Source organism: Condylura cristata, unplaced genomic scaffold (assembly GCF_000260355.1).
Source record: "Condylura cristata isolate star-nosed mole 26May11 unplaced genomic scaffold, ConCri1.0 scaffold00018, whole genome shotgun sequence".
Taxonomy (NCBI): Eukaryota; Metazoa; Chordata; class Mammalia; order Eulipotyphla; family Talpidae; genus Condylura; species Condylura cristata.
Window position 1 is genome coordinate 16649869 of NW_004567119.1, and position 26826 is coordinate 16676694.

The 26826-nt window shown below is 31.3% G+C and overlaps 1 protein-coding gene across 1 annotated transcript in view; it reads right to left on the reverse strand.

Annotated features, from left to right (window-relative positions):
• FSTL5 (follistatin-like 5) overlaps positions 1-26826 on the reverse strand; it is a 294559-nt gene that overhangs the window by 62111 nt on the left and 205622 nt on the right. The window contains exons 7-10 of the mRNA XM_004685214.2: positions 19193-19354; positions 16181-16315; positions 8670-8696; positions 3574-3692 (exon numbers count right to left, since the gene is read on the reverse strand). Of these exons, the coding sequence (XP_004685271.1) occupies positions 3574-3692; positions 8670-8696; positions 16181-16315; positions 19193-19354 (443 nt within the window). The remainder of the gene's footprint in view (positions 1-3573; positions 3693-8669; positions 8697-16180; positions 16316-19192; positions 19355-26826) is intronic.

The window sequence follows — 26826 nt, forward strand, 5'->3', positions numbered from 1 at the left end:
CAATGGTGACTTTGAAAAATACTCTATGTATTTTTAATCCCTCTTTGTGGGAAAAAAATGATTCCAAAATACTCATTTTCATTACCTGCACTCAAGAGATTTATCTTCTAAAACCCAGATGAGCTAGTTCTTTTTTTTTCTATAATAGAACTCAACTATCTATATATGGCATCTGTTCTGTACATTTTGACTATATGTTTCTGAATAATGAACTCAAGAGGTTATATTTACCCTGAAACAATTCAATGATAAATTACTCCGTGAAACATTTCTCACAAATGCATTAAAAGAGAACACTGTTTTGTCAGAATGCTAAAGTAATAAAAAATGGTACAATGAAGAGTAAATTAGATGTATAGTTCTTTAAATATAGAGAACACCTAAAAGAATAAATAGTCCAAAGCTCTAAGCAATGGGATTTTTCATTAAATTTCACTGAATTCATTAAATTTCATTAAATTTATTTAATATATGTATGTGTAAGGCATTGTGCTAAGCATGTTTGGAATATAAACACTAATTAAATGATTATTAAACAAGAATGTAAGATACGATAATTAATTGTAAAGTTCAACTAGATTATGATGCCCAGTTGTTTGGCCAAGCACTGGTCTAAAAATTATTGTAAATGTGTTTGTGGGCGGGAATAACATTTGCAATTAATTGACTTTAAATAAAAAAGATGGCCCTGGTAATGTGTACTGTTAAAAATATAAACCTGGTGGCCCTCCCTGGTGGCACAGTGGGTTAAAGCACAGCACTAAGAAGCTAAAGCGACTTCAGCATGAGTTCGATTCCCGTCTCCCCTGGAGGTTAGCCACATGGCGCAACAGACCTCTCCTGACCGGCCCACTGCTCCCCTCCGCAGTGTACTTCATAAGTCGGCCTGTTCTGCTCCCCACTCTGCCTCTGGTGAATCCTCTCACTGTCCCTGCACCTCTGGCCTGTACCCCAGTTCTGTATGCATAAATAAATAAATCTTAAAAAATACAAATCTGGTTTTTCTTCTTCTATTCACTTAATCTTCCATAAGAATATAGAAACATATATATTTGTGTTGTATATAATATAGCAATGGTAACTTTTCATACTTTTATTTATTTATTTTTTTAAGATGTATATATTCATGCTTACAATTGGGTTTTAAGCTGTAGTTAACAGGTGGCAGGGAGGGTGAGAGGATTCACCAGAGACAAATGGGGAGGAGAACACCCAGATTGAGTGAAATCACTGCTGATGGGAGCAGGGGTTGAGAGAAGAGAGATCTGCGCATCATGTGGGTCAGCTCCAGACCCAGGGGATCAAACTCATCCTGTATTGGCTGGCTATAGTGTTGAGAATTAACCCCTTGTTCTACCAGGGAAGCCTCTTATTTCTTTACATTTTGCTGCATGCCTACCTAGCATACTCCCATAGATAGGATGACTATAAATGTCTGTGGGATATGATGTGGAAAATTTGAGGCAGTAAAGTAGTCCTTAATAACTAATTATTCCTGTTTGTCATTGCTGAAGTGTGGTCATGGATAATGGTTCTCAGTTTGAAGGAACTGAGTTAAGCTGTCAGCAATATTGATCACTTTCTACCTCCTCTTCAATTTTAGTTTTACAGAAAATTTTGCATAACTCATAAGTGTATGCAAATAATTTCCACATACATCTAGAAATATATGGAAAGATGAATATACATGACTGAATAGCTTCTACTTTAGCTGGAGAAAGTATAACAACTCCAAGGTTGTAAAGAACATGAAATTCAGGTAAGTAAACTTCCTATCTTCCAGACATGTCACAAAAACTGTCACCTTGTGTCAGCTTGTATTTTAGATTTAGATTATAAATAACTGTATTAATATATCCAGACCTATTAAAATAAGCACATTTTTTAAAAGATGAGTCAAACAGCATAGAATCATTTATTGATACTCTGGCATAGTATCCATGTAATGAAGCAAAAATAAACCTTTGCCTCAAAATGAAAAATATGAATTTCAAAGGTTATCTTACTAGAATTAATAACTGATGTTGGAAATTAACTGGTGTAATCAACACAGTTGTATCAGCTACAAATCTACTGGCCCTATAGAAAGCAGGGGAACACTAAAACAAGCTTTGATTTAGACAGTCATTTGACACCATACTTTCTATAATTGTATGTTTCCCCAGGTACTGACTGTTTTTAGCATGTTAAAAGGACAGGTTTATTACAGAAAGAAAAGAAGATGTTCAGAGCTGCCTCATCTGTGTTTTATAAGAATATATGCTATGGAATTGAATGATTTGCTTTATCAGAAGTATTTATATTTTTATGTTTTTGATTTACATACATAAACATCTTATTCAAAATGTATCCAGTTAGTATTGATATTATTTGATCTTAAAGTAAAGCCCGCACATATTATTTTAAAACACTTTTGTACTTGTAGTTCATCTATAACATACCAAATGGTAGCAATTTTATTAAGTAAGATAGCCTAATACTGAAGTATTTTAAATTTGAAATGGCTTCAATTGTTTTAAGCAATCAGGATATATTGAGCTAGATTATTTTCTTTATTTAAAATTAAAGGTCATTAGGATTTTGTCCTACAGGATATCTGGAGGAAAGATAATCATTTCACATTTATTACTTCACTAGTAATATTTTTTTTCTCTCATTACAAAGCATGGTTTTAAGCTATAAAATACAGGACCCATATATTAAATTATATGATGATAATACTGGCTATGGCTAGGCTTTAAATATAATTAAAACTAAAGTATATAAATTAAGATTTTAACATGTTTTTACTCATAATCATTGTCATGCCACCTTAAATATTAAGAATGGATGCCATGAAGAGAGCTTTCAATAGCTTATTTTGTGTGTTTGGTGTGTTTCCGAACTTGTGGGAACACATAGGTAATATCAATAATTGCTTTATTACACTATTATTATACACATACTTATGTCTACTTATGACAGTATATGTAATCATAGCAATATAAAAATATCTTGTTATTTTACAGGAAATATGTTTTTTAATATCTGTAACCAACACTCTTTGTCAAGGGCTCTTTTCTAAAACTACAGAAAAAATAGTTCTGGAAAGGTAAGGTGTATACAATTAGATAAAATCTATTTTCCCACATAAATCTAAACCATTTATTCCATTTATATCTCATGAAAAATCAGATGAAGAATAAATAGGAATTGACCCTTATAAAGCCTCCAATCTACCCAAATATTCTGTCATATGTTTACATGCTATTATGTTTCATTTGTTTAAGTAATCATTATCTACCAAAATAAGAGATAGTCTAAATTGAGAAGCAAGTAATTTTGTGTTTATTTGGTAATTCACTTCTATTGCTTTAATTTTAATTCCAAACAATTCATTAGAAACACATAATATATTATTCCCTTCTCAAATATAGAACCATAATAGCAATAACTAAATAACTAATAATGTAGTTTTGTATTTTCTTCCCAGTACACATTTCATATATGTACATATTGCCTTGCATTTCCAAAATAGAGTTCTTTTTAACAAAACAGTTTCATAAAACTGCAAAGGAAGTTTTAAACACTTGCCTGAAACCCAAGGAGCTTTTCACTGGGTTTAATGTGTCTCTGAAATTCACATTCAATAGGCTGAATCACTTTTATTCCGTCTTCATAAAAAACATAGAACATGTTCCCAATTCCAAGACCTTAGGAATAAAAACACATTCAAAAGTTCAACATGAAATTATCACCCCTCAGCAATGTATTTCAGTCAATCTGCCTGTTCTGCTCCCTGCTCTGTCTCTGGTGAATCCTGGACTGCATCTCTGGACTGTAGCCCAGTTCTTGTATGCATAAATAAATATATATTTTTAAAGAAATTAATGCCATACTAATGTAAGTGACTCTTTATGTGTCATAATTTTCTTATATCAGATTTGCAGTGATAATTATACCTATTTTGCACAGATCATGTAATAACTGAGTGAAATGGAGAAAGGAAAATTTTGACAGAATGACGGGCAAGAGTAAGATTTCAAAAATGGTAACTATCACTTTTAATCACTGATATTTCTTCCTTAAAACATTCATGGGAAAAATTTATAAAATGTGCAGTATATGATCAGAGCATGGTTACTTTGCTAATGTTTCCCTCATATCTAGCCTGTATAATAAAAATATATTTCTCTATGATGCCAGAGTTCAGTGAATCCATGATCAAGTTGATTTTCTCGTAGACCATGTCTGAAGGTTGAACTTTTCAGTGGTGTTGGCAAGTCCAAATTATTTTATAGCAATACCAGGATGTCATCTGCATTTCCCTCTCCTTATCTGGCCAGTTAGGTTACTGTAAGTGTAGAATACAGTTTTTGGCAAGCAGGCATATGATGTCAATAGTGGAATTGTAATGATTCAGTACAAAAACAAATACAGGAATCCAGAATCTTGGATCTATCAGATATTAACATATTTGCAACATGAGAAAACAACAGTAAGTTTCCTCATTTCTTAAAAAGGTATCCTCAAAAATAATGTGTTATCGGGCCCTCCCTGGTGGTGCAGCAGGTTAAAGCACAGTACTAAGAATGGAAAGCCATTTCCACATGAGTTTCATCCCCTCCTGCCACGAAGGAGATCCAATTGGCGCGGCAGACCTCTCCTGAACCGCCCACTGCTCCCCTCAGCAGTGAACGTCCTCCACCTGCCTGTTCTGCTCCCCACTCTGTCTCTGGTGAATCTTCTCGCCGCCCCTGAGCCTCTGGCCTGTACCCCAGTCATGTATGCACAAATAAATAAATCTTTAAAAAAATAATAATGTGTTATCTATGGCTATATGTGACATTTATCATGGTTATTTTAAATAAATTGATGAATATGTATTATTTCTGAGTTATGGTTAATATGGTTTAAACCATATGTATTAGTTTAATATGGTTAAGGTAACTAAGTAGATATAATCCACATAAACAAAAGCTTTCTCACTACTAAGAAGTATATGAAGGGGACGTGAGTTCTAAAAGAAATACTTCACATAAGCAAAAAGTTATCAATAATATTGAAAAGTTTAAAAGGAGGGTGCTAGATTCCAAAATGTATTAGTCATGTATGTTCAAATTATAATTCTTTTCTCATGAATGTTTTGCTCTGTGATATATTATAAAAGTTATTACCATCAGTGAAAGCTTCACCACTTTAGTTTTAGTAAATTTTGTAAATATGTAGGTACATTTTTCTCTTTCTTCATTCCCTGGCAAAGAGAGACAATAGTACATAGTCTTTTCCAGATTGATTGTTAACCTAATGGAGCACGGTAGCACTAGAAAGTGATTCTTAATTTGTTTCCTGTCTATGAGTTCTATTTTTTGCTGCGTTCCTTTCTCTATAAGTAGAATTATAAGCAGTCTCTTTAAAGTATTCCCCAGAGGATGCTTTAATCAATACTGCACCTTAAATACATGGAACAGATTGAGAAAAAGATGCATATAATATACATTCACTCACTCCTTTGAGAACAGGAAGCTGCTCAAAAATAATACTGGTATTGCTGTATAATAGCAATATACGATTTATAACATGTAATATATATAATTATACCAATAGTAAAATTTGGTTAAAGTTCATAAATAGAAGGATATTTAAGTCAGAAGAGATTTTGTGATGATGTTTGCCTTCCCCATTGAAATTATCAGTATTTTACCATTGAAATTGTGTAATTTTACAATACAGTGATTTGATAACAAATCAAGATGGTTCAGTGGGTTTTGCTGTTAAAAGTCTTTCATTGGTTGATACGTCTTTATATAACATAAAATGACATAAACTCCTTAATTATTTGTTTTAATCAAAAGAACAATTAAGTTAAATCAAATAAGAACTCCCAAAATGTTAGCAACTAAATAAGCATAGTTAAATCTTATTAGAATATAATCAATTACCAGATCATAAAAATATTGTAGAACAAAACCATTCATATTGAATGGCTCAACATATTTCTTATATATGCTTTTGAAATAGATAACCTTGGCTTACAATAATGCATGTAATTCACAGGTATAGATTCACAACTTTTCAGATTTATTTGCCATATTGCATCCACACCAAGGTACCCAGAGTCCTCCACCATAATATGTTTTGAAATTACATAGTAAACTTAGTTGTCAGTGGAATGATTATGTTTTTAATCCACTAGACTAAAAGGTTTTTTGATCAATATTAGATTTTATTTATCACTACATTTCCAGTACTTTAAAAATGTTTTACATCTAATAGTCTCAAAAAATATGTGTCAATACATGAGATATTTATTTTAACATTGTCATTCCATACCCTGTGAACTAAAATCATTCCTGGAAAAAATCTGAATGTAAAACACACAGAGGGATGTTGTTTCAAGCATAAATATCCATGTAGTGACTAAAATAATGTATATTAAATTCAATGAAATGGAATCAGATTACAAATTTATGGCTAGCTACATTTTAATACACATATTTGGAAAATGTTTCAGTTAAACAAAATATCATAATTTGCACAGACATAGAGAATAATGTACAATTACAAGAGGCATTTTCATTTTGAATTCTTTCTATTTTGACATTAAAGTTTCTGACTTCTGCATTGGTTTTCTGTGAATAAATTTTCTCGTAACCATGAAGAAAGAGGCAAGAATATATCAGAAAACACAGCTACAGCGTAAATAACATGGACCTCAGAAATATGTAGTTGATATTTGTTATCCTATCTTTGAAATATAGAGGCAGAAATGCACTTTGGCAGCTCCAGACAGTTAATATTTTAATTACATTTAATGAAGTAATTGTACACTCTGTTAGGGTTTGGTGATTTCTCAAGCAGCTCTATTATTACTGGCCACCATTATTATTATTAAATGCAATCACTTTCAATTGTAATTCCTTGCCAATTATGGTGGCATTATAAAAAATAAATTGCAGATGCCTCTGAAACTTAGTCAAGTACATTATTTTTCTCAAATACATCTTGTTTACCACAACAAATAACAAAGAACTCTGATGACAATTAGATATGTATCCTAAAACTATCTGCAAATATGTACTAAATAGTCATATTTCTTAAGCATATATTCTGTGTCAAAATCATGAAGAATAAGAAGGTCATTGATTGGTGGAGAATAACTATTGAGAATATACATTTCTCAAAACTAAAAAAAAATGTTAAAAAGAGTTGCTTTATGTAATGAATTTCAGTAAGATCTCAAATAAACTGAAAGTCTCCAATACTTCTGACAGAAGTCTGAAAAATGTTAAATTGATACTACAAATAAATAATTATTACAAGCAACTTTAATGGTATATGTCAAACAAAGTTCAATCATAAGGAGGAATTGTTTACTAACTTTAAATAGCTTTATCTATCGTAGATTCATAAAGTCTTAACTTTATTTCAAACATTAAAAAATATTTAGGGGGTAAAAAATGCATGTTTTTTTATAGTGAGGTAAGATAACTCATCCAATTTTCAATAAATTACCGAATCCAGAAGTTAATCTGCAACATCAAATCTTCAGTAATTGACTTCTGATGTTTTGTCTTTCCATTAAAACAAGAGAAATGAATCTTGTATATGTACATGTAAAGATTTGTTTCCTCTCACCCAGAAAAACAGTATGAAGAAATGGTGAACAAATGTCAGTGCAATGACTGTACTTTCACATTTAAATGTGAAAATATCCAAGGCTAATAAAATGAGAGGTAGCTATATGAGAACCTCCTCAATAAAACAGCACTCAAAGAGTTTTAAACAAAAGAGTAAATGAGCAAGAAATACCAATGGTGTGTGCGGTTACCAACATTGTGTATAACTCATCATTGAGAACAAAATTGAAATGGAAAAGTGTTAAACTTTCTTAAAGCTTCTGAAACACAGCCCCCACAGGTAACAGGTCTCCAATTCAGTAATAATTGAGGACTATAAATTTCCTCTAGGTTGAACTGTGGATGCAAGCATTTGGTCATTGTTCACTGGATGGTATGATGACACATTATTGACATGTTTCTCTTAAGAATTTAAATAAAGCATGAAAGAGTTAGGTACTTGATCAGACACGTTCTTTATGAATGATGTGATAAGAAAAACAATTAAAGCAACAATAATGATGAGAGCGGATACTAGTCATTGAGTGGGCTACCCTTACTGAACTGAACAACTATTCTTATAGCTAAGAGTAAAAAAAAAAAAAAAAAAAGACAGAAGAGGACCAAGGTTATATAATAATGGATATGGATATAGTGGACTTGAATATAGCCATTTCCCTAAATAATTTATTATTTTGCCTTCCTAAAACAATATTTATATAACATTCCTTTTTCAAGGTGATTATGCAATTGCTTAATAAAATTATAATTTGTTTAATAAAATTAACTTTTTAAAATAAAATAATCATTTATTTATTTGAATTCATTATGCTCTGAAAGGTATTTCAATCAATACATTGTAATGTAACATTGTGTTCATATGTCAATAATGAATCATCTGGTGCGAAATAATAAGCATTATTCTGGTAAATGATATATAAGATTATTGAAATGTAATAAAAATGGTAAATCAAGACAAAGACAAATGCTAATTTAAAAGCTGATAGGAATAAATCTACTAAAATTAAACAAAATAATCACAACAACATAAAAAATAATGAAATTTAGTACCTTCTTCTCTCCATAATATGTTAGCTACTGCAGCATGTTAAAAAAAAAAAGGAAAAAAGGAAAAGAGAATTTCAGTTGCATAATAATATAAATACTTATTAGAGAGGTTAAAATCACTATTGTAAAACATGCACCAAAAAATAGTGACAGTGAATTCAACAAATTACTTTAAATTAACAAAACAGTAACATGCTAGAACTAACTAATAATGTTCTGCTGGTCTTTTGAAACAGAACATTATCTGTTTCAAATAATGGAATCAAGATTGTGTTAATAAACAAATACCATTTTATGCTTCACTGAAAAGAATGGGATATTTAAGTTCATTTTCTTGAATTGCATCCCTAGAACAGGCTTTGATAGTTAAAACAATTTATTTATTTGACAGTATAGTTAAAAGTTGTTAATAGAAAATGTTACATTTTTAGAATTCTCAATAAGCACAATATGCAGTATTCTTATACAATACAATATTCCTGAACAAGGAGAGTTCTTGTAAATACAGGATTTCAGATGTAGAAGTAATCGATTTGTAAGCAGAAAATGCTTTCTACCTTTAAACCGGAAGGGATAAAGCTACATTTAAATAGCTCTTCCTTATTTAAGTGCTTTGTTTTTGATAAAAATTAGCATGATTCTTACATTGCTCCATAGAACTACTGGCCATGATGTTGCTTGATATTAAATTTCTAATCTTTCAGGAGTGTAAAACTTTTTCTGTGGAGACACTGTCATTAATGCTCTTAAATGCCTGTAAATGCAATTGAAACTGCAATTTTTTTTTTCATCAGGTAAGAAAGGGGAAATCAAAGCATAAAGGAATGTCATTAATGTCTAACACTGGGCAAAGAAACCAAAAAGATGCCCAATGTTGCGAATTAAAATTAGGAATTTAGAATCACTGTCCATATGGTGTGAGCACATTGCTCTACAACATTACTGCTGCTATTACAAGTTGGATCACTACTTCATAGAGTTAAGAGAAACAAATGCTAGTAAATTGTAAAACAAGTAAACTGCTCTTTCTTCTCTGTCCCTTCCTTTCCACTTTCCTTTTCTTTCCCATCCCCTCACAATACCAATTCTGTAACAACGAAGAATAATGCCAGCTGCTTCTCTTCCTCTCATTGTCAACACTGAATAAAAGGGCAAAACGACAGACAGCAGTGATACTCCAGAAGCCTCAGAAACTGACAAACAGGCAAACAGAAGGGTCAAGGTGCCTAGCAGAGAAAGGACGGAGCACAAAGAAACTAGGTGAAGCAGCAAGGGCGTAGCCAACCATGGCTATGTTAAGAATGACATTGGCATTGCAACGTGAGAGCGATTTCAGGTGAAACCTTCGATAATACAGTAACCCCACATATGTGTAAACTTTAATTATTGTCCACTCTTTAAAAAATGTGGCCAGGCATGACTTTGAGAATATGGGATGAAAATGCTTTCTAACCCTCTACAGAGTAATTTCCCCTTATCTATGGGAGGATACTTTCCAAGACCGCCAGTGGAGTCCTGACACTGTGGAGAGTAAACAACCCTATATAACTACATTTTTTCTTATACTTACACACCTATAATAGAGTTTAATTTATAAATAATGCAAACTAAGAAATGAACAGCAATAACTCAAAAAATAGAATTATAGTGTATAAATTCTCTCTCTTGCTAGTATTTTTGGACTGCATTTGACAAGGACTAACTAGAACCATAGCTAAGGACTACTATATAGTGAATAAGAATGACTGTATATTTATTTTTTGATTAATATTCTCTATAAAATTTACCTTTCCTACAGCAAAGGGAAATTGCCATATTCAAATAAAATCTGCAGTAATCTTATTTCTTATTTCTTAGGGACATTTTTTTTTTTTTACACAAGGATAAGCTGTTTTGTGACTATGGGACTCAAAACAGAATTTAGATCCATTGATGAGTAATATAATACACCACATATAAGAGTAAAAGTTAAATAGTCAATTCCCATAATTATTAATAAAGGTGTAATCAATTCCTAAATATATCTGGACCTGAAAGTATTTTGATATAAAATAAAAATATAAAATATCTATTTTAAATTCTCGATAATACCATGTGTGGCATATGGTACTATGGCTTTTAAGCATATTTGCCCAATTACATCATTTTTATTCATTGCTCAATATGTTTAAGAATTTTTTAAAGCTAATAATCATTGACCCAGGCCCAGAATAAGAACAGCAATGGTAATCAGAACAAACAATTACTGCGTTCTCATTATGTGCTAGACACAGTGCCAAGTATTTTAGAGCATTGGCTCCATTAAATTTGCATTCTTACAAATGACACTAATTGAGTTAATTTCTATAATAGCTTAATTTAAAAAAGCAAAATAAAACAAACATATGCTAAGAATATGAGAGACTAATCAAATAGTTTAGAGTAAAATAATAATATATTAAAAACAAATACCTCTTTCAGTATTACACAAAATATTTTCAGATGAGTCTCAGTAACAAAATCATCCAGTCAGCCAATACTGTAGATACATATATGTGAATACATAGATAGGCATGAAGAAAAGATTGTTCAGAGGGCCGAAGAAGCATGATGTTGACAATAGATTATCTACTAGCTATGATCATAGAGACTGTTTCCAGTGTGTTCTGATTTATTGGTTATAAATTAATAGATATAAACTGCCTCAGGTATATAATTTCAGTTCTTGATTATTAAGATTACTTATTGTGAACACATATTTTCTGAATACACTGGTTTTCTTGTTAGAAGTTTAAATAGTCTGATGAACAAAGTAAACCTATCTTTTGGGAAATGCCGTTATGTCAAATACTCTTCAAAATTTGGATAAAGAAAGATAATTCATCCTCACATTGTGTTCCTGCAGCAAGTTGTAATGAGTTTTTACATTATATAAAACATTTAATAGTAAATACACAAGATTCTAAATTATTAAATTATTAAGCTATTCACTTAAAAGATACATATGTCATAAGTATTACACACACACACGCACACACAATCAGAAAATACTAGGCAATTTGTCTTTCTGTAGTATGAGAATGACAGAGGAACATTCCATTGAAGATACATATAGCATAAAAAAAATTTAGGTAATAAATTGAAATCAGGCAGCTTTGATTTTTAGCTTGTAATATAGACAAAATAGGACTTATGGTTTCTATAAGCCTGTGAATTCGATGACATACAGATCATGTATCATCTTGTTAGATAACCAGTCCCAGCAATTGTGCAAAAATGACAATGCATTATAAACTGATCTACTTAATGGCATTGAAGAGTATTATTTTTAAAAATATAGCCTTCAGATATGGTAATTACAAGGCAAATCATTTCAACATGTTCTGGGTCAACAGATGAAAAGATTTATAGAACAAGTCACTATCAGATGTAGCAATGTCATTGACCAAACTGAAAGCATGTATATTAGAATTTATGATAAATAATAAAAGCTCATAAAATAATAAATACCTATCCAGTCTGGTTAACCTTGACATGTCATGATTACACTAAGTAAATTTTATTTCACCGTAAGTTTACTTACATATGTATATATAAATGCCCACAACAAATATTAAATTGCTGCAGATTTCCAAAATACATGTTTATTCTAATTTTTTTTATTATAGCCCCTCTACTGAGTAATATTCAGTGAATGTTTAAAAAAATACTACTTTTCATCTGTTATACATTTCATTTCCCCAGAAATGTTTGTTTTACTGGCTCTGTCTACAGAATCATCATATAATGACCGGGAATAAAACATCCTACTGGCTATGCTACTCAGTTTATCTTAAATTATAGATTTCCCTTATCCCTAATAATTATTATTACTCCTATTTGTCAAGTGTAAAAAAATACATTAATCTAATGACTTCTGTACCTATATCACAGTCTTATGTGTAAAATCAATTATTAATTGTTAACCATTACATTTTATATTAAGTCTGCCCATAAGATATGCTATTTACTTTCTAGTAAATCTTTATAATCTCTCTAAACTAAATGAGATTCTATTTAAACGATCTGATTAAATTATGCAACTCATCTCTTGAAGCATTGTCTCCATTCTTTAAATATAGGAAATAAATGAAGAGTAGAGAGGTTCATTAATTATTCTTCAGTGCCAGAATATGTTTATTTCCAAAGTTTGCCATGTCATGTTCAAACTGCTTTTATATGTTCATCAGTGATGCTTTAACCTACTTAAGATCTTTTCTTCTACTTCTAAAATATAGGCATGTTAATTTCTACTGATGTATACCTTAAACTTATGTAATATTGAAATATGATATTTCAATTAAATGATAATATAATAAGTTATACTGTTTAACTAATTGGAGTACTAGTCAAATGTCAAAATTATTAATTCTTGACACTTCCCACAGCACTGACTGACATAGAGGAGGGTATTCTTCTTTTTTTTTTTTTTATAGATTTTATTTATTTATGGATACAAAACTGGGGTACAGGCCAGAGGTGCAGGGATGGTGAGAGGATTCACCACACACAGAGCGGGGAGCAGAACAGGCAGATAGACTAAATACACTGCTGAGGGGAGCAGCGGGCGGGTCAGGAGAGGTCTGCCGCGCCATGTGGTCACCTCCAGGGCAGGCGGGGATCGAACTCATGCGGCAGTGGCTTTAGCTTCCAGAGAGGGACAAGGGTATTATTCTTAATGAAATAAGTCAGAAAGAGAAAGAGAAGCACTGCATGACTTCACTCATATGTAGAACACAGAGAAAAAGACAAAATAAATGAACTAAATAAAACAAAAAATATCTTTTGGGCTTTAAGACCAAAATAGCAGAAAGTAAGGGAGGCTGTGAATCAGGAAAAATGGGCCAATTGTATCATAAAGGAGATATTTGAATTTTAATTGGTGAAATGATGTTTAATATACAGATATTATCTTTAATGATACCATCTGAAACATTAAATTTAATGTAACTTCAATAAAAATAAAATAAAATTTATTCTAAGTAATTAAAAATTAGAATAGTTTTTATGATTTATATTTATTTCAAATGACTAACTATATTTTGCTGTACATCTATATATTTGTTATATGAATTATACACATTGTGTATTTTATAATGATTATTAATTGATACAATCATATATTTATATAATTGTTTATTCAAAGAAAATAATTGTTTAATTTAATCCATTTAAACTGTTTTAAAAATATATTTTATTTAATTTTAGGTTGTATAGTCAACCATTATTAATTTTTGAAGTTAATTCTAATATAAGAATTGCTGAAATAGGCCAATATTTCCAAATGTAGTATTTTCTATGACAGTGGAAATAAATATAAGATGTATATATTATAATATATTCAGGCATTATGTTGCAATATATTTGCAAGATTTTGGAATAATCATATTCTCTATTAATCCCAAGCAACAGATGATGTAATCTGTACTCAATATTGAATACTGCCAATAGTTTAAAAAACTTTCAATAACAGCCCATCTTCACACTGCTTTTCTTCTACCTGAATCCTGGAGATACATTATTATCATCTCGGAATTCACTCCCTTTACAATGGAAATCTATCAAATGTTTATGCCATGTGCAAGAAATTTTCAAATTAATAACCTCCTATTATCTTACACTTTTTTTTTTTTTTTTAGATTTTATTTGCTTATGTATATAGATGGAATACAGGCCAGAGGTACAGGGGCAGCAAGAAGATTCACCAGAGACCGCTGGCGGCAGAACAAGCAGATTGACAAAAATACCCTGCTGAGAGGAGCAGAGGGCCAGACGGGAGAGGTCTGCCGCGCCATGTGGATCACCTTGGTGGTGAGGCTTGAACTGCACTGAAGCGGCCACAGCTTGGCCTAGCTTCCCAGTGCAGCGTTCCAAACTGCTGGCCACCAGGGAGGGCCTGTCTCACACATCTGTGATCATTATCTTCTTCCTGATAGCATCATACCCCTTGTTGACCATTTCTACTTCTTGTATTTAAATCCTCCCCGCAAACCGCCCCAGTAAATCTTACTTACCAAACTCTTTTCTTAAATAACTGTAAAGCATATTATTTTTTAAAGTATATTTTGTAGCTTGCTTTGTCACATGAGAAAATATCCAAAAGCTTATGTTGTTGCCCAAGTTTGGCACTGTAACTCAAGGTTTAGAGAAGAAGCAAATCATAAACTCCTTAGCCATATACTGTTTTATATGACTTGCTCTCTCAAGAGTATAAATTGCTGGGAAATGTATTGTAAGGAAAAATATGACTGATACTACTATGAGTACTCTATTATGTCGGAAATAGCTGGATGATTACACTGAAGCTTTTGCTAAACAAAGTAACTCTGTGTTGAGTCATTTAGTCCAAAAGTTGTAAATCTTTCCCATTTTTATTGCTATGGAATTCAGTATTTCTCTACATTTTTCAAAATGAAAATAGAAGAAAAGCATATTATAGAATAATTTTTGAATTGTAAGAATAATATGAATTGATCCTTATAAGGAGGAAATAGTATATAACTTGCTCTTATTCTGTGACAAATGTGGATTCTACAAAATTTTGGTCCTTTATTTAAAATATTTTTATTTTTAAATTAAAGGAATAATGCATATTCAAGCCAGTTGATTCATTTTTAAAATGTGAAACAAAATAGTGATATTTTATACTTGGGTATATAATAAATAGACATTCAAATTATCTCCCCTCTCTCCACCTATTTATAACCTCTACCTGTATGTATTACTTGCTTTGGAATCTTGAACTTTTTACAATTGTGTATTCTCTAGACTTTTTAAAATGTTTTTGTTGATATTTCTGGATGGAATATTTATTATTTTTAAAAAATAAGCATGGGTGTAAGAGGTAATTTATGCCTACTACCACTGTATTTTTTTTTTTTTGTATCTTCAGAAAAATCCATAGCAAGATAGTGTTTATTCTCTATTTTTGATTAGAAAACTAACACAGAGATTACATAAAAATGCCAAATCACAAGAAAATTATATGGTAGAAGAATGATTTTAACGCACATCTTACTCCAAAGTTCAAGCCCTTTTATTATAGTTATCTTTTTTTAAGATACATTGTATCAGATCTCTACAAAAAGCAAAAGAGAACTCTGAATTATTGGTCAATAACTTATTAATGTGAGTGATTACTAAATATCAGGGATACAAATCAAAACCACATTGAAATAGTATTTCATATCTGTTAGAAGGGCTGTTATAAAAATAAAAATATAAATAAAATGTTGGAGAGGACATGAAGAAACGATCTTAGTGCCTCCATGGAAACTATTATGGATATTCTTCAAGAATGAACTATACTCTTGTCATATGAATCTGCAATTCTACTTATGCCACATATTTAAATTGAGATCAAAAAGATATCTGCATTCAAATGTTCATTGTAGCATTATTCAGGAAAGTCAAACTATAAAAACAACCCAAATTATCTGCAACAAATAGTGGATAGAATAGATGTGTTTTTGTGTGTTTATGTGTCCAATACATACGGGTCTTTCTGGCAGAATCTTCCACAAAAAGAGAGGAAATGTCTTCATCCACACCTGCTTCATTCCTAGCAATACAAGTGTATGCTCCTGTATCTTCATAGCGCACATTGCTTATGTGAACTTCACTGCCATTTGCTGAAAACAGAAGGCAAATGCAACTTGTAAACTACAATTTCAGTTTTGGTACAGTGCTTTCTGATTACACAGTCAAACAGTTCTCTTAGCTTGTCCTAATTAAACCGTTTCCCTTCCTACTTTCATGATTTGGAGGAATGCCAAATTATTCTAAAAGCATTCATGCGTTTCATAAACTCTGTTGTCACTCTATTACAAAGATTGCAATACTCTATGTCAAAAATATACTATTAATCTATATTTATTTCCTATTTCCCACATTGCATAAGAATTATTTCATATTTATAACTGTAATTTAACATACAATTATTTCTAATGATCAGAATCTATTTTGTTGTAAACTTTTGTAAAAGTTTTAAATAATAACAATAGGATTCATTTATAAGACAGTAAATATGAAAAATGAATTGTAAAAAGAAATTAAATGAGCTACTTCTTGCAGGTACAATATATTGGTTTTTACCGAGTTTATATTAATATAGTTGGAGTTATTATGGAAAAAGGACATTAAAATAATGCCATATGATTTGAATGTCAGAATACAAAGAAAAAAATATTTTTTCTGTCTTAAAAAGATTTTCAGTTTTGCCAGTTGTATAAGTGGCAAAGTAAAAACAATGCTATGCTAAAATATTAAATTTTAAATACTAGATTATGCAATACTAAACAATATCATGGAAATTTATATGGTAAATGTATGCATAACCAAATTACACAAAGTTTTAAACCTTGTAAAATAATAATTTAAATTAACCCTTGACTAAGAGTTTTATTCCACAATGTGGGAGCCAGGGTATAGTTAGCTGTTGTCTACATGATGGTCACAAAACAAATGCTTTCCCATAGATATTATCTTAAGTGTCCCAGATAATGCTTAATTAGCAAATGAGGGATATGAAACTCATACTATGATTTGCACAAGGGTATCATGAGCTTCCAGAATTGACTTTTGGTTACAAGGCATCTACTTAAAAGAGGGTGAACTTCAGCATATATCGCTCAGGTAATTTGACTTACATAGAAATACTAGATGAACATCTAATGAAGTAATGAAGAATAACATATCTATAGTGTTGGGTAACATGTAAACACATGTACAGCATGGGATTTCACATACCTATGTATATATAAGTTATATCCCCTACTCAAGATTTACTATCTGTCAATGTCTATCAAAACTTGACCTACTTTTACTTGTAAAAATGACAATACCTAGGCCCTCCCTGGTGGCGCAGCGGGTAAAAGCACTGCACTGAGAAGCTAAAGCCACTTCCGCATGAGTACGATTCCCGCCTGCCCCGGAGGAGACCACATGGCGTGGCAGACCTCTCCTGACCCGCCCGCTGCTGCCCTCAGCAGTGTACTTCGTCGATCTGCCTGTTCTGCTCCCCACTCTGTCTCTGGTGAATCCTCTCACCCTCCGCATCTCTGGCCTGTACCCCAGTTCTATATGAATAAATAAATAAATCTTTAAAAAAAAATGACAATACCTATTTGAAGAAAATGCTCTTTTGGTGTTTGGTATAGAATATAATCAACTTCTGAAATTTGTTCTACTAAATATTTCAAATATAAGTTAAAGTTCAAATATGTTCATATAATAAGGTTTGTTACTATTAAATTGGCAATATATGACAAGATCAAAATCTAATTAGATCAATCTTTAATTTCTGTTATTCATAGCAACTTACTTCTTCATATATTGCAGGTACCAAGATAAAATGAGTAGATGTAAGATGTAACTTTATTGAGGCTACATACATTGCTGTAGAGTTTTCCAGGATTTAGACATTAAAGGTCAAAAATACCATGTCCGATTTTTTTTCACCTTGTTTAAAAATAAGTAAGAAAATCTTTCGAAAATTATTTAAACATTACTTACAAATGCATACTGATCATAGCTATTCACAATAAAAGTAGAGTAATGAAATCATATAAACATTAAGTATAGTTATTTCTAAAGTATGAGTTGAATGAGCCTAAAAGCATGGAGTAAGGCAGACAGTGGGCTACTGTGGAGAACTACCGGTGTTCTGGTGGTGAGTGTGCTATGGTAACATACATCTGAACAGGTGTGACTGTATATTTCTAAATCATATATAGTGTTGTAAGCCAGTATCATATCAATTTTAAAAAAAGGAATATTCACCAAGAAATGGGTCATCAAATTGCATGTGTTCTGCTTGATAATGTAAATAAAATTCACAGATTTTTTCACTCACAACAATGTTTTTGCATTATTTAAAAATGTTAAAAATTACATTTTTAACATTACAAAAATGCTATTTATTTTCATTCACCACATCTTGCATTTCTTATATTTTGTATTTTTGATTTATGTCCACAAATTGGAGTATTAGAATATGCAGGCTATTTTGCATATTATAATGCATTTTAAGAAACTATAAACATGAAATATTTACTGAAGTTCTTTTTCCTGTTTTAATTTGCAATGTTACTAAATATCTATATTATTAACAACTGTAATACATTTTTTGTTGTAATTTAAGCATTTAACTCACTCTTCAGAAATGCATTCTGTGACAAGATGTAAATCCTTCTCATCAGTATATCTGTTATAATTCATTGGAAGTATTTAATATTTATAGTTTAATATTTTGTATACCACTAAAATAAACACATTATCAATCATATGATAAGACTATTATTTAAAACCTTAAAATATAAAACAAATACATTTAAATATAATGTTTTAGGTACAAATATATATTTTTTTCATTTATATGATATTTTATTGTCACCGATTCATATTCTCCATTACAGGATTTTTTTTTCAAATCCTGTAAAATGTATTGCAAATGTTAGCCTAAAATCCCTTTATATTAATTTAAGAGAAAAAATGCAAATTAAAAACACCTTGAAGTGTAAGTTGTTTGGACAGTTTTGGTGTAATATCAATTCCATTCTTCAGCCATCCAAGCTGAGGGTTTGGGATGCCTTCTGCATGACACCTGAGACTTGCAGTTACCCCAGGTTCTCTCGCCTGGCTTTCTGGATACACCCGAATTACTGGAGGAACTGAAAAAGGAAATGGAAAAGAAATAAGTGAGTAATTCATATTCACCATTTGATTTTTTTCAAAACTAGCAAATGTGATATGAAAAATATATAAATTTTGTATTATTCTAATGATATATATTTCTACAAGTATTTATAAAATATCTTTATAACAGATTTATTTATTAAAAGATTATTTATAAAAAGATTTATTTATAAAATATGTTATTTTTTATTTATAAAAAGGAAATGTTGGCACTGAAAATAGTTAGGACATCTTATTTCAGAAATTAACAAAGTCCTCCAAGTATAATAGACACATGTAAAAATAAATACAGAAACCTTTTTAAGGAGGCTCTCCGTTGTCACATATTGAAAAACATAATGATAAAATAGCAATTGAAAAGATTTTAAGGAATTAATTTAGACTATGAATTTAGGTATATGTAAACTAAATGAATATTGTAATAGGAGGGAATTCTATTTCTTTAATTACAGCATTTTAAGAAATTAGTGAAATTCCATTAACAGCAGCATTCAAAAATAAAATATGATGGAATAGATTTTGCCAAAGAATACAGAAAAGTGTGTTGAAAGAATTTAAGGAAAATCTAAATAAATGGAAAGATGTCATGTATTCAAAAATTGAAAGAATTAGTAAGATAATAAGAATTGGTGACAATTATTGGTAAAATATTCCAGAATTAGCCTATATATACAACCTAATCCCTATGAATACTCCAACTGTGCTTTTTTTGTTTCTTTGTTTGTAAAAATGAGGGAGTCTACCTTCAATTTCATGTGGAATTAACAGTGATATCAAATAACCAAAGCTATCATGGAAAAACTCTCACTGAATGTCCCATACATCCTGGTTTCCACACATATTACAAAGTTAATATAAACAAAATAATGATATACTTGCATAAGGAAAAAGATACAAATCTATACACTATAGATATAAGTGTAGAAGTAAACAATATATAGTAGGTCAATACATTTTCACCACAGCATCAAGAAATCATTTTTCTTCAGGACTGATACTGGACTGACCAGATATACATACACATGTAAGGCAATAAACCTGTACTTTTACCGATACCATATATAAAAATTAATTCAAGGTAAACTGAATATATATATATATATATATATATATATATATATATGTATATGCTAAAACAATAAAACTCTTAGGAAAAATACAGAGAAAGTCTTCTTGGCCTTGTATCTGACTTTGTTTGTTAAACAAGTTCTCAAATAGCATGCAAAAAATAGATAAATTATATTTCACTAAATTAAAAATTTTGGTACACTAAGGACACATTCAAGGTAATGAAAATATAACTGACAAAACAGAAAAAAATATACATCTAGTAGGAAACTAATATCCAACATATATAATAAACTGTTAAATTCAGCAGCTTAAAGACAATAACCCTTCTTCACAGCAAAATAAACTAAAAATTGAAAAGGTAACCTACAGAATAGATAAATAAATAAATAAACAAATAAAGAAAGATATGTGTGTGTGCGAACCACATATATCTTAAGGAACTATAGTCAAAATATTCAAGGAACTATTACAACTTAAAAGAAAAAACAATTAAAAATTGAGCTAAGATCCCACAAAGCCATTTTTCCAAAGACATACAATGCCAAATGGTACACAACAAGGAGCTCACTATCCTGGAAGATCAGGAAATGCAAATCAAAAGCACAATGAGCTATCCCATCACATCTTTCATGATGTCAGTTTTCAAAGGAGAACAGAAAATACACACTGACATGGATGTAAAAGGGAACTCTTTACACTGGTAGTAGAAATATAAACTAAAACTGTCAGTATGGAAACAATATGAAGGTAACTCATGACATTCAAATGGAACTTTTCAAGTCAATAAATGGCCTCTTTCTATTTAATTAAGCTTTGATGTCTATTCATTTTCAACTTTAGCTTCAGTTTTCTCACCAGTGAAGATGAGAATTGATTCATGTCTCCTATTTTATTATTGACATGTGATTCTTCTAGTGATAGAAAATATCATCAACACCAGCACCATGAGTATAGTAATATACTCACAAATATGTAGAAGGTCTCCACTAAGACCTCACTATTGTGTTCTTTTAAAGATGGATAACAGGAAAGTTTAACAGCTTTTACAGGTCAAAATGAAAAATCACTGCCAATAAATATTCAATAAAAAAAAGTATAACTTGCCAGAACTTAAAGTCAAAGCAAAGATCATTGATCTCTGTAGCATTTTAGGAGTAGCCTAAAATTGAGACAATAGAATATATTCAGAAATTACTTTGAAATGAAACACATCAATCAATTTAATAATTATAATAATATCAACATCATTCATATTTAAAAATACAGCTACTATGGGTGACCTATATATTGTTACTGATAATTTACAAAGAATGTTTTCAAGTAAGATGTCCAACAGAATCCTGAAATGCTATTTCAACTTTATTGATATAATTGTGATTGCAGTGAAATGAAAACAATGAACAGTACATTTCATCATATTGGATTTTAATACCCAATAGATAATATATACTATGGAAAACTAATGATACACATTTCGTACTGAGTATATTGACATCAAGTGATGGCCTGAAAAATATCTAATTCACATAGAATTAAAGGGTAAATGATTGGCATAACAACTATTTAATGTAAGTGATAAACTACACATTTAACAGGAGGTTATTTTTCCTGGGATATATATTATGAAATACAAATTAGGATTGATGGCGGCCTAAATTAAAAAATCAATAATTCTCCAGAGAACATTTTAAGTCATTTGGTACAGTCATTTTTAGTTAAGAAGTGCACTCTATGAACTTGTCTTTCCTTGGGTTTACTATTAGCAGTACATAAAAAAAAAAAAGAAAGAAAAAGAAAAATACTGATAAAGACACTAAGAGTTTGTATGTTGACCAATCCAATCTGTGTCCACTGCCACACAAATCTTTAATACTTCTAAATTTCTTACAGAAAGTTAGAAATGAAGATGTGTTTGTAACACTAAAATATTAAACTTAGAAATATCAAAAAAAGTTGATAAGCAAAATACACTACTGCATAATTACTCTCATTACATTTTCTCATATATTTCTTTCCAGAAATGTTGGATCTGTATGGAATTATTTGTAAAACCTCATCAGTTCAAAACCAGGAAACGTTCAGTAATAAGTTTAAATAGGCATAAAATTGGATAAAGGTCAACAGGCATATTTCTGAAATGTTCATAATACATTTATTGCATTGGAATAAATCAATACTTATTTTGGTATTTGGAAGGGTCAAATAGGATTCTTCTAATCTAATTTCCTTGCTGGTAGAATACCAGAAATTGGAATAGAATGGGAAAACGGTAGCTTTCTGTAATGCTGGATGTAGTCTTTTCTCCTTTCAGCATGCCCGTCCTGTGTTGTCTATAGAACTTTGCACTAGCTGAATGTCTGAGAACAGCCTAAGCTGGACTATTTGAAAGCTTGATTTTAGAGCCAGGTGGCAGATACCATTGACCCAAAACAATGACTCCATCCTAACTGAAAACAAAAATAAATTTAAGGTAAATCCTCAGGTCAGTAGTATGTAAGAAACTAAGAAACTAACCACTGTTTTTTGTTGTTGTTGTTGTTGTTGTTTTTTTCCTTTTCTTAATGTTATTGTCTTGTATTCTTTGGAAGGATTTTATCACTGCCTTGCCACAAATTATTCACACAGCTGCAACTGTTAGAAAAGGTTCTAAGAAAGCTTGAGGGTAAGAATATAAATGTCTCTGAAGTAGTGCTGACTCACAGCGGCATCTGGATTGTTCTGTTTGTATTATGCCTTCCTTTGTCATTAAAGCAACTTTCCTATGAAAAATTACAGACAGGGTTTAATAAATATTTTAAAATGCTACTAAGCCTGTCCAGTGCCTTTTGTCTCTGACATTATTAAAACCATCACTTTCTCTTTAACTTTGTCCCAAAGCAGTCTTTTTATATTCATGACTTTCACACTGCCTCTTGTCAATATTACAAAACTCTGATCACATTATTGCAGCCTTCATAAAAGTGTAAAGGATGCAACAAATGTTGGAGGCAAAATATAAATTAGCAGCAACATACTCACGGTCATAAACTTTTGTGATTTTTTTTTTTTAATTAGGTCTTCTATTTATCCTGTGGTAGAGTAACAAATAACAACTTTTTAGGTTATTTTGAAAGAGACAGCTGTTCATCCTAGTTTAATTAACTCAGATCTATTCTGTTAATCCTCAAAATAGTGGTTTCTTTAATCCCCACTTTCATAGTTCAAAAGCCACCATTTTTAGAAATGCTCACAGAAACACACACACACACACACACAAAAACATAACAAAAACACTTCAACATAATAACACATGTGTTCCTAAATCAGTGAAATAAGAATTAATGAACATTTGAAGTGCAGCCCATGATGTATACTGTTCTTTTTGTTTGATTTTACTTACTGTGATTTAATATGTACTTAATTTATCAGGAGAGTCAAAGGTACTTATTTGAAGAAGGGACTATGCAATGACTCTACTCAAACTGAAAATGTGTGTGTGTGTGTGCACGCGTACACTCATGTGTTTTTTTTTTTTTTTAAAGATTTATTTATTTGTACATACAGAACTGGGGTACAGGCCAGAGGCTCAGGGGTGGCGAGAGGCTTCACCAGAGACAGAGTGGGGAGCAGAACAGGCAGATCAACGAAGTACACTGCTGAGGGGAGCAGCGGGCGGGCCAGGAGAGGTCTGCCACGCCATGTGGTCACCTCCAGGGCAGGCGGGAATCGAACTCATGCGGAAGTGGCTTTAGCTTCTTAGTGCTGTGCTTTAACCCGCTGCGCCACCAGGGCGGGCCCACTCATGTGTTTTAATGATTTATTTATTCACACAAACAAGAGCTGGGCTGTAGGGCCAGATGTATGGGGGAGGGAGGGTAGCATGTAAGAAGATACACCAGAGACAGAATGGGGAGCAGAACAGGCAGATCTGCTGAAATACACTGCTGAGGGGAGCAGCGGATGAGGCAGGAGAGGTCTGCTGACTATGTGGGTCACCTCCCTGGCCAGCGATTGAATTCATGATGCAGTGGCTGGTGATAGCATGAAAGCACTGACACCTGAACCCCTGCACCACCCAGGAGCCTCTACCCCCCTGAAAATTTGAATGCATCTTTAGTACTCCATGCTCCAAGGGTTGAAATATTCAATTACTCAAGACTTCAATATTCACATTTATGAAGTTTGAAACCCTTCCTAGGATGAAGTGCAGTAAAAGATACAACAGTAAGTCTCCAGGCAAGGGCAGATATAAGTGATCAGGAAAAGTGAAGAGTCTTACATACATGGCTTCACAGAAATTATGGGTTTTGCCTGTTATGTAGAGAATGACTGAGACTTAACGTGAAAAATGGTAAACTAATTCCGCTAGTCCATACTGATTGATTAGTAGAACTGGACTTCAAGATGTAAACAGGATGTAACCTAAATCCATGTATGTGTTCAATAGGAAATAAATCAGTATAGCGGTCAATCTACAATATGTGCCAGGATTAGAAAAAAGAAAAAGAAAAAATGTGCTACTTCTGAAAATGTTCTTAACATTGAAGATACAAACATAAACTCTACTAGATATAATATTTGAATGGAATTTTCAAAGCTATTTATGAAAAAATTCTAAGCAAATAAAGGCTAACATATTAAGAATTTCAGAGCAAAATTCCTAATAGGATTTATAAATGCAAAATACCCATAGTTGGAAATAATCTTATTAGTACTAAGTGGTAATATTATAGGTTTTACAATATTATACACAATTATGTTCAAAATGCGTCCTTGTATTTTATAAACCAATGCTTTTATTATTTTTGATAATGTGAATCCAAGGGAAAATTTTACATTAAAGAGTAGATGGGTTTGCTATTGGCTACAAAATATTATATTACTAAGTGAGTTATTTTGCAATAACCCCATCACCCAATACTAAACAATGTGGGAGAAGGTCACTATTTTCCACAAAGTCATTTGAAATGCATATTATTACTATTATTATTATTTTGGAAAAAGCTTCCTCATTTTAAGGAAATTGAAGTTATTGCTCCTTGGATAAGTGTGTGTCCACTTACCCATTTTCATTACGTCTAAGGATCGACTGTTTATAACCTTTACCCATAGCATTACTTTCATATAGCCAGCCAAATAGGTAAACAATTCCTTGTCATTGACCAGCCACCTCACAACCCAGCTAGCTACCACAAACTATTTACTATTAACTTTCTATCTACTTTATCCCCTCTTTCTACTTTTAGGAAAACTTCTAAATCCCTAAACTTAGAAACTTCAGTATTCTAGCCTTTGTTAATGCAAAATATGCTAACTACTCTACTTATCAATAGCACTACACAAATCCATCATCCAATACTGTCAAAATTATTTTTAAATTGAAGTAGGATATTGTGCTAATTTTCTCTAAATCGTTTACTAAATCACCCTATTTTCTTCTTCCGAAAAACATCTAAACTGCTTAACATAAAGTGTTCTTTGTTATTTTTTTGCAAGAGTAAAATACAAAAAATTGGTACATAAAAATATTTTTCTCTCCCTCCTTCTACTTCATATCTTAGTTTATTATTCCTCCTCCTCCTCTTTTTCTCTTTCATGTCCAAATCTTCTATTTCCTATTTTTCTCTTCCCTTCTGTTTTCCTCCTTACCCTTCATTGTCTACTCATTTATTCCATCTTTCTATTCATGTATACATATAATTTCATTTTTATTTTTGAGTAGACAATAAACTCACTTTAATAAAAAAATAAAAGATACAAAAATAAATTGTGAAAAGTCTCTCTCCCATCTCTACCTTTCAGTAACCTATTTTCCTTCCTCCTCCTGGAAGAAAAGCACAAAGGTTACCAGTTCCTCATGGATTTTGTCAGAAATGTTATAAAGATGATGACAGATTGGTAGGTAAGTAGATAGATTATAGATAGATAGATGATATATACATAAATCTAGATATATCCATGTATAGTTATTCTATTACTATAGCAGCCAAACCAAGTAAAGAAAGAGGATGTACATTATGAAAAAGTAGATTAATGGCTGTCAGAGGATAGACACTGAATCCCCAAGAGACTGTTAATTGGCAGGATTACTTTTTGAAGTCATGAAAATGTTCTGGAATTAGATTAATGATGATTGTATAATCTTGGGGATATACTAGAAAACACTAATTTTTTCTCTTTAAATTAAGAGTAAATTGTATTGTGTTAAAATTACAGCTCAACAAGAATACTAAGCAAATAAGGCAAAAAAAAAAAAAAGAAACTCACAGTATGGTAACGCATGTTTAAAGAAAATAAAACTATAGTAGAAGTTTGTAATCTCTCCACTTGGCTTGACTTTACCATGTTTCCAAGAATCCCTTCTCTTGTTTGGCACCATTTAGTAAAATTAATAAGA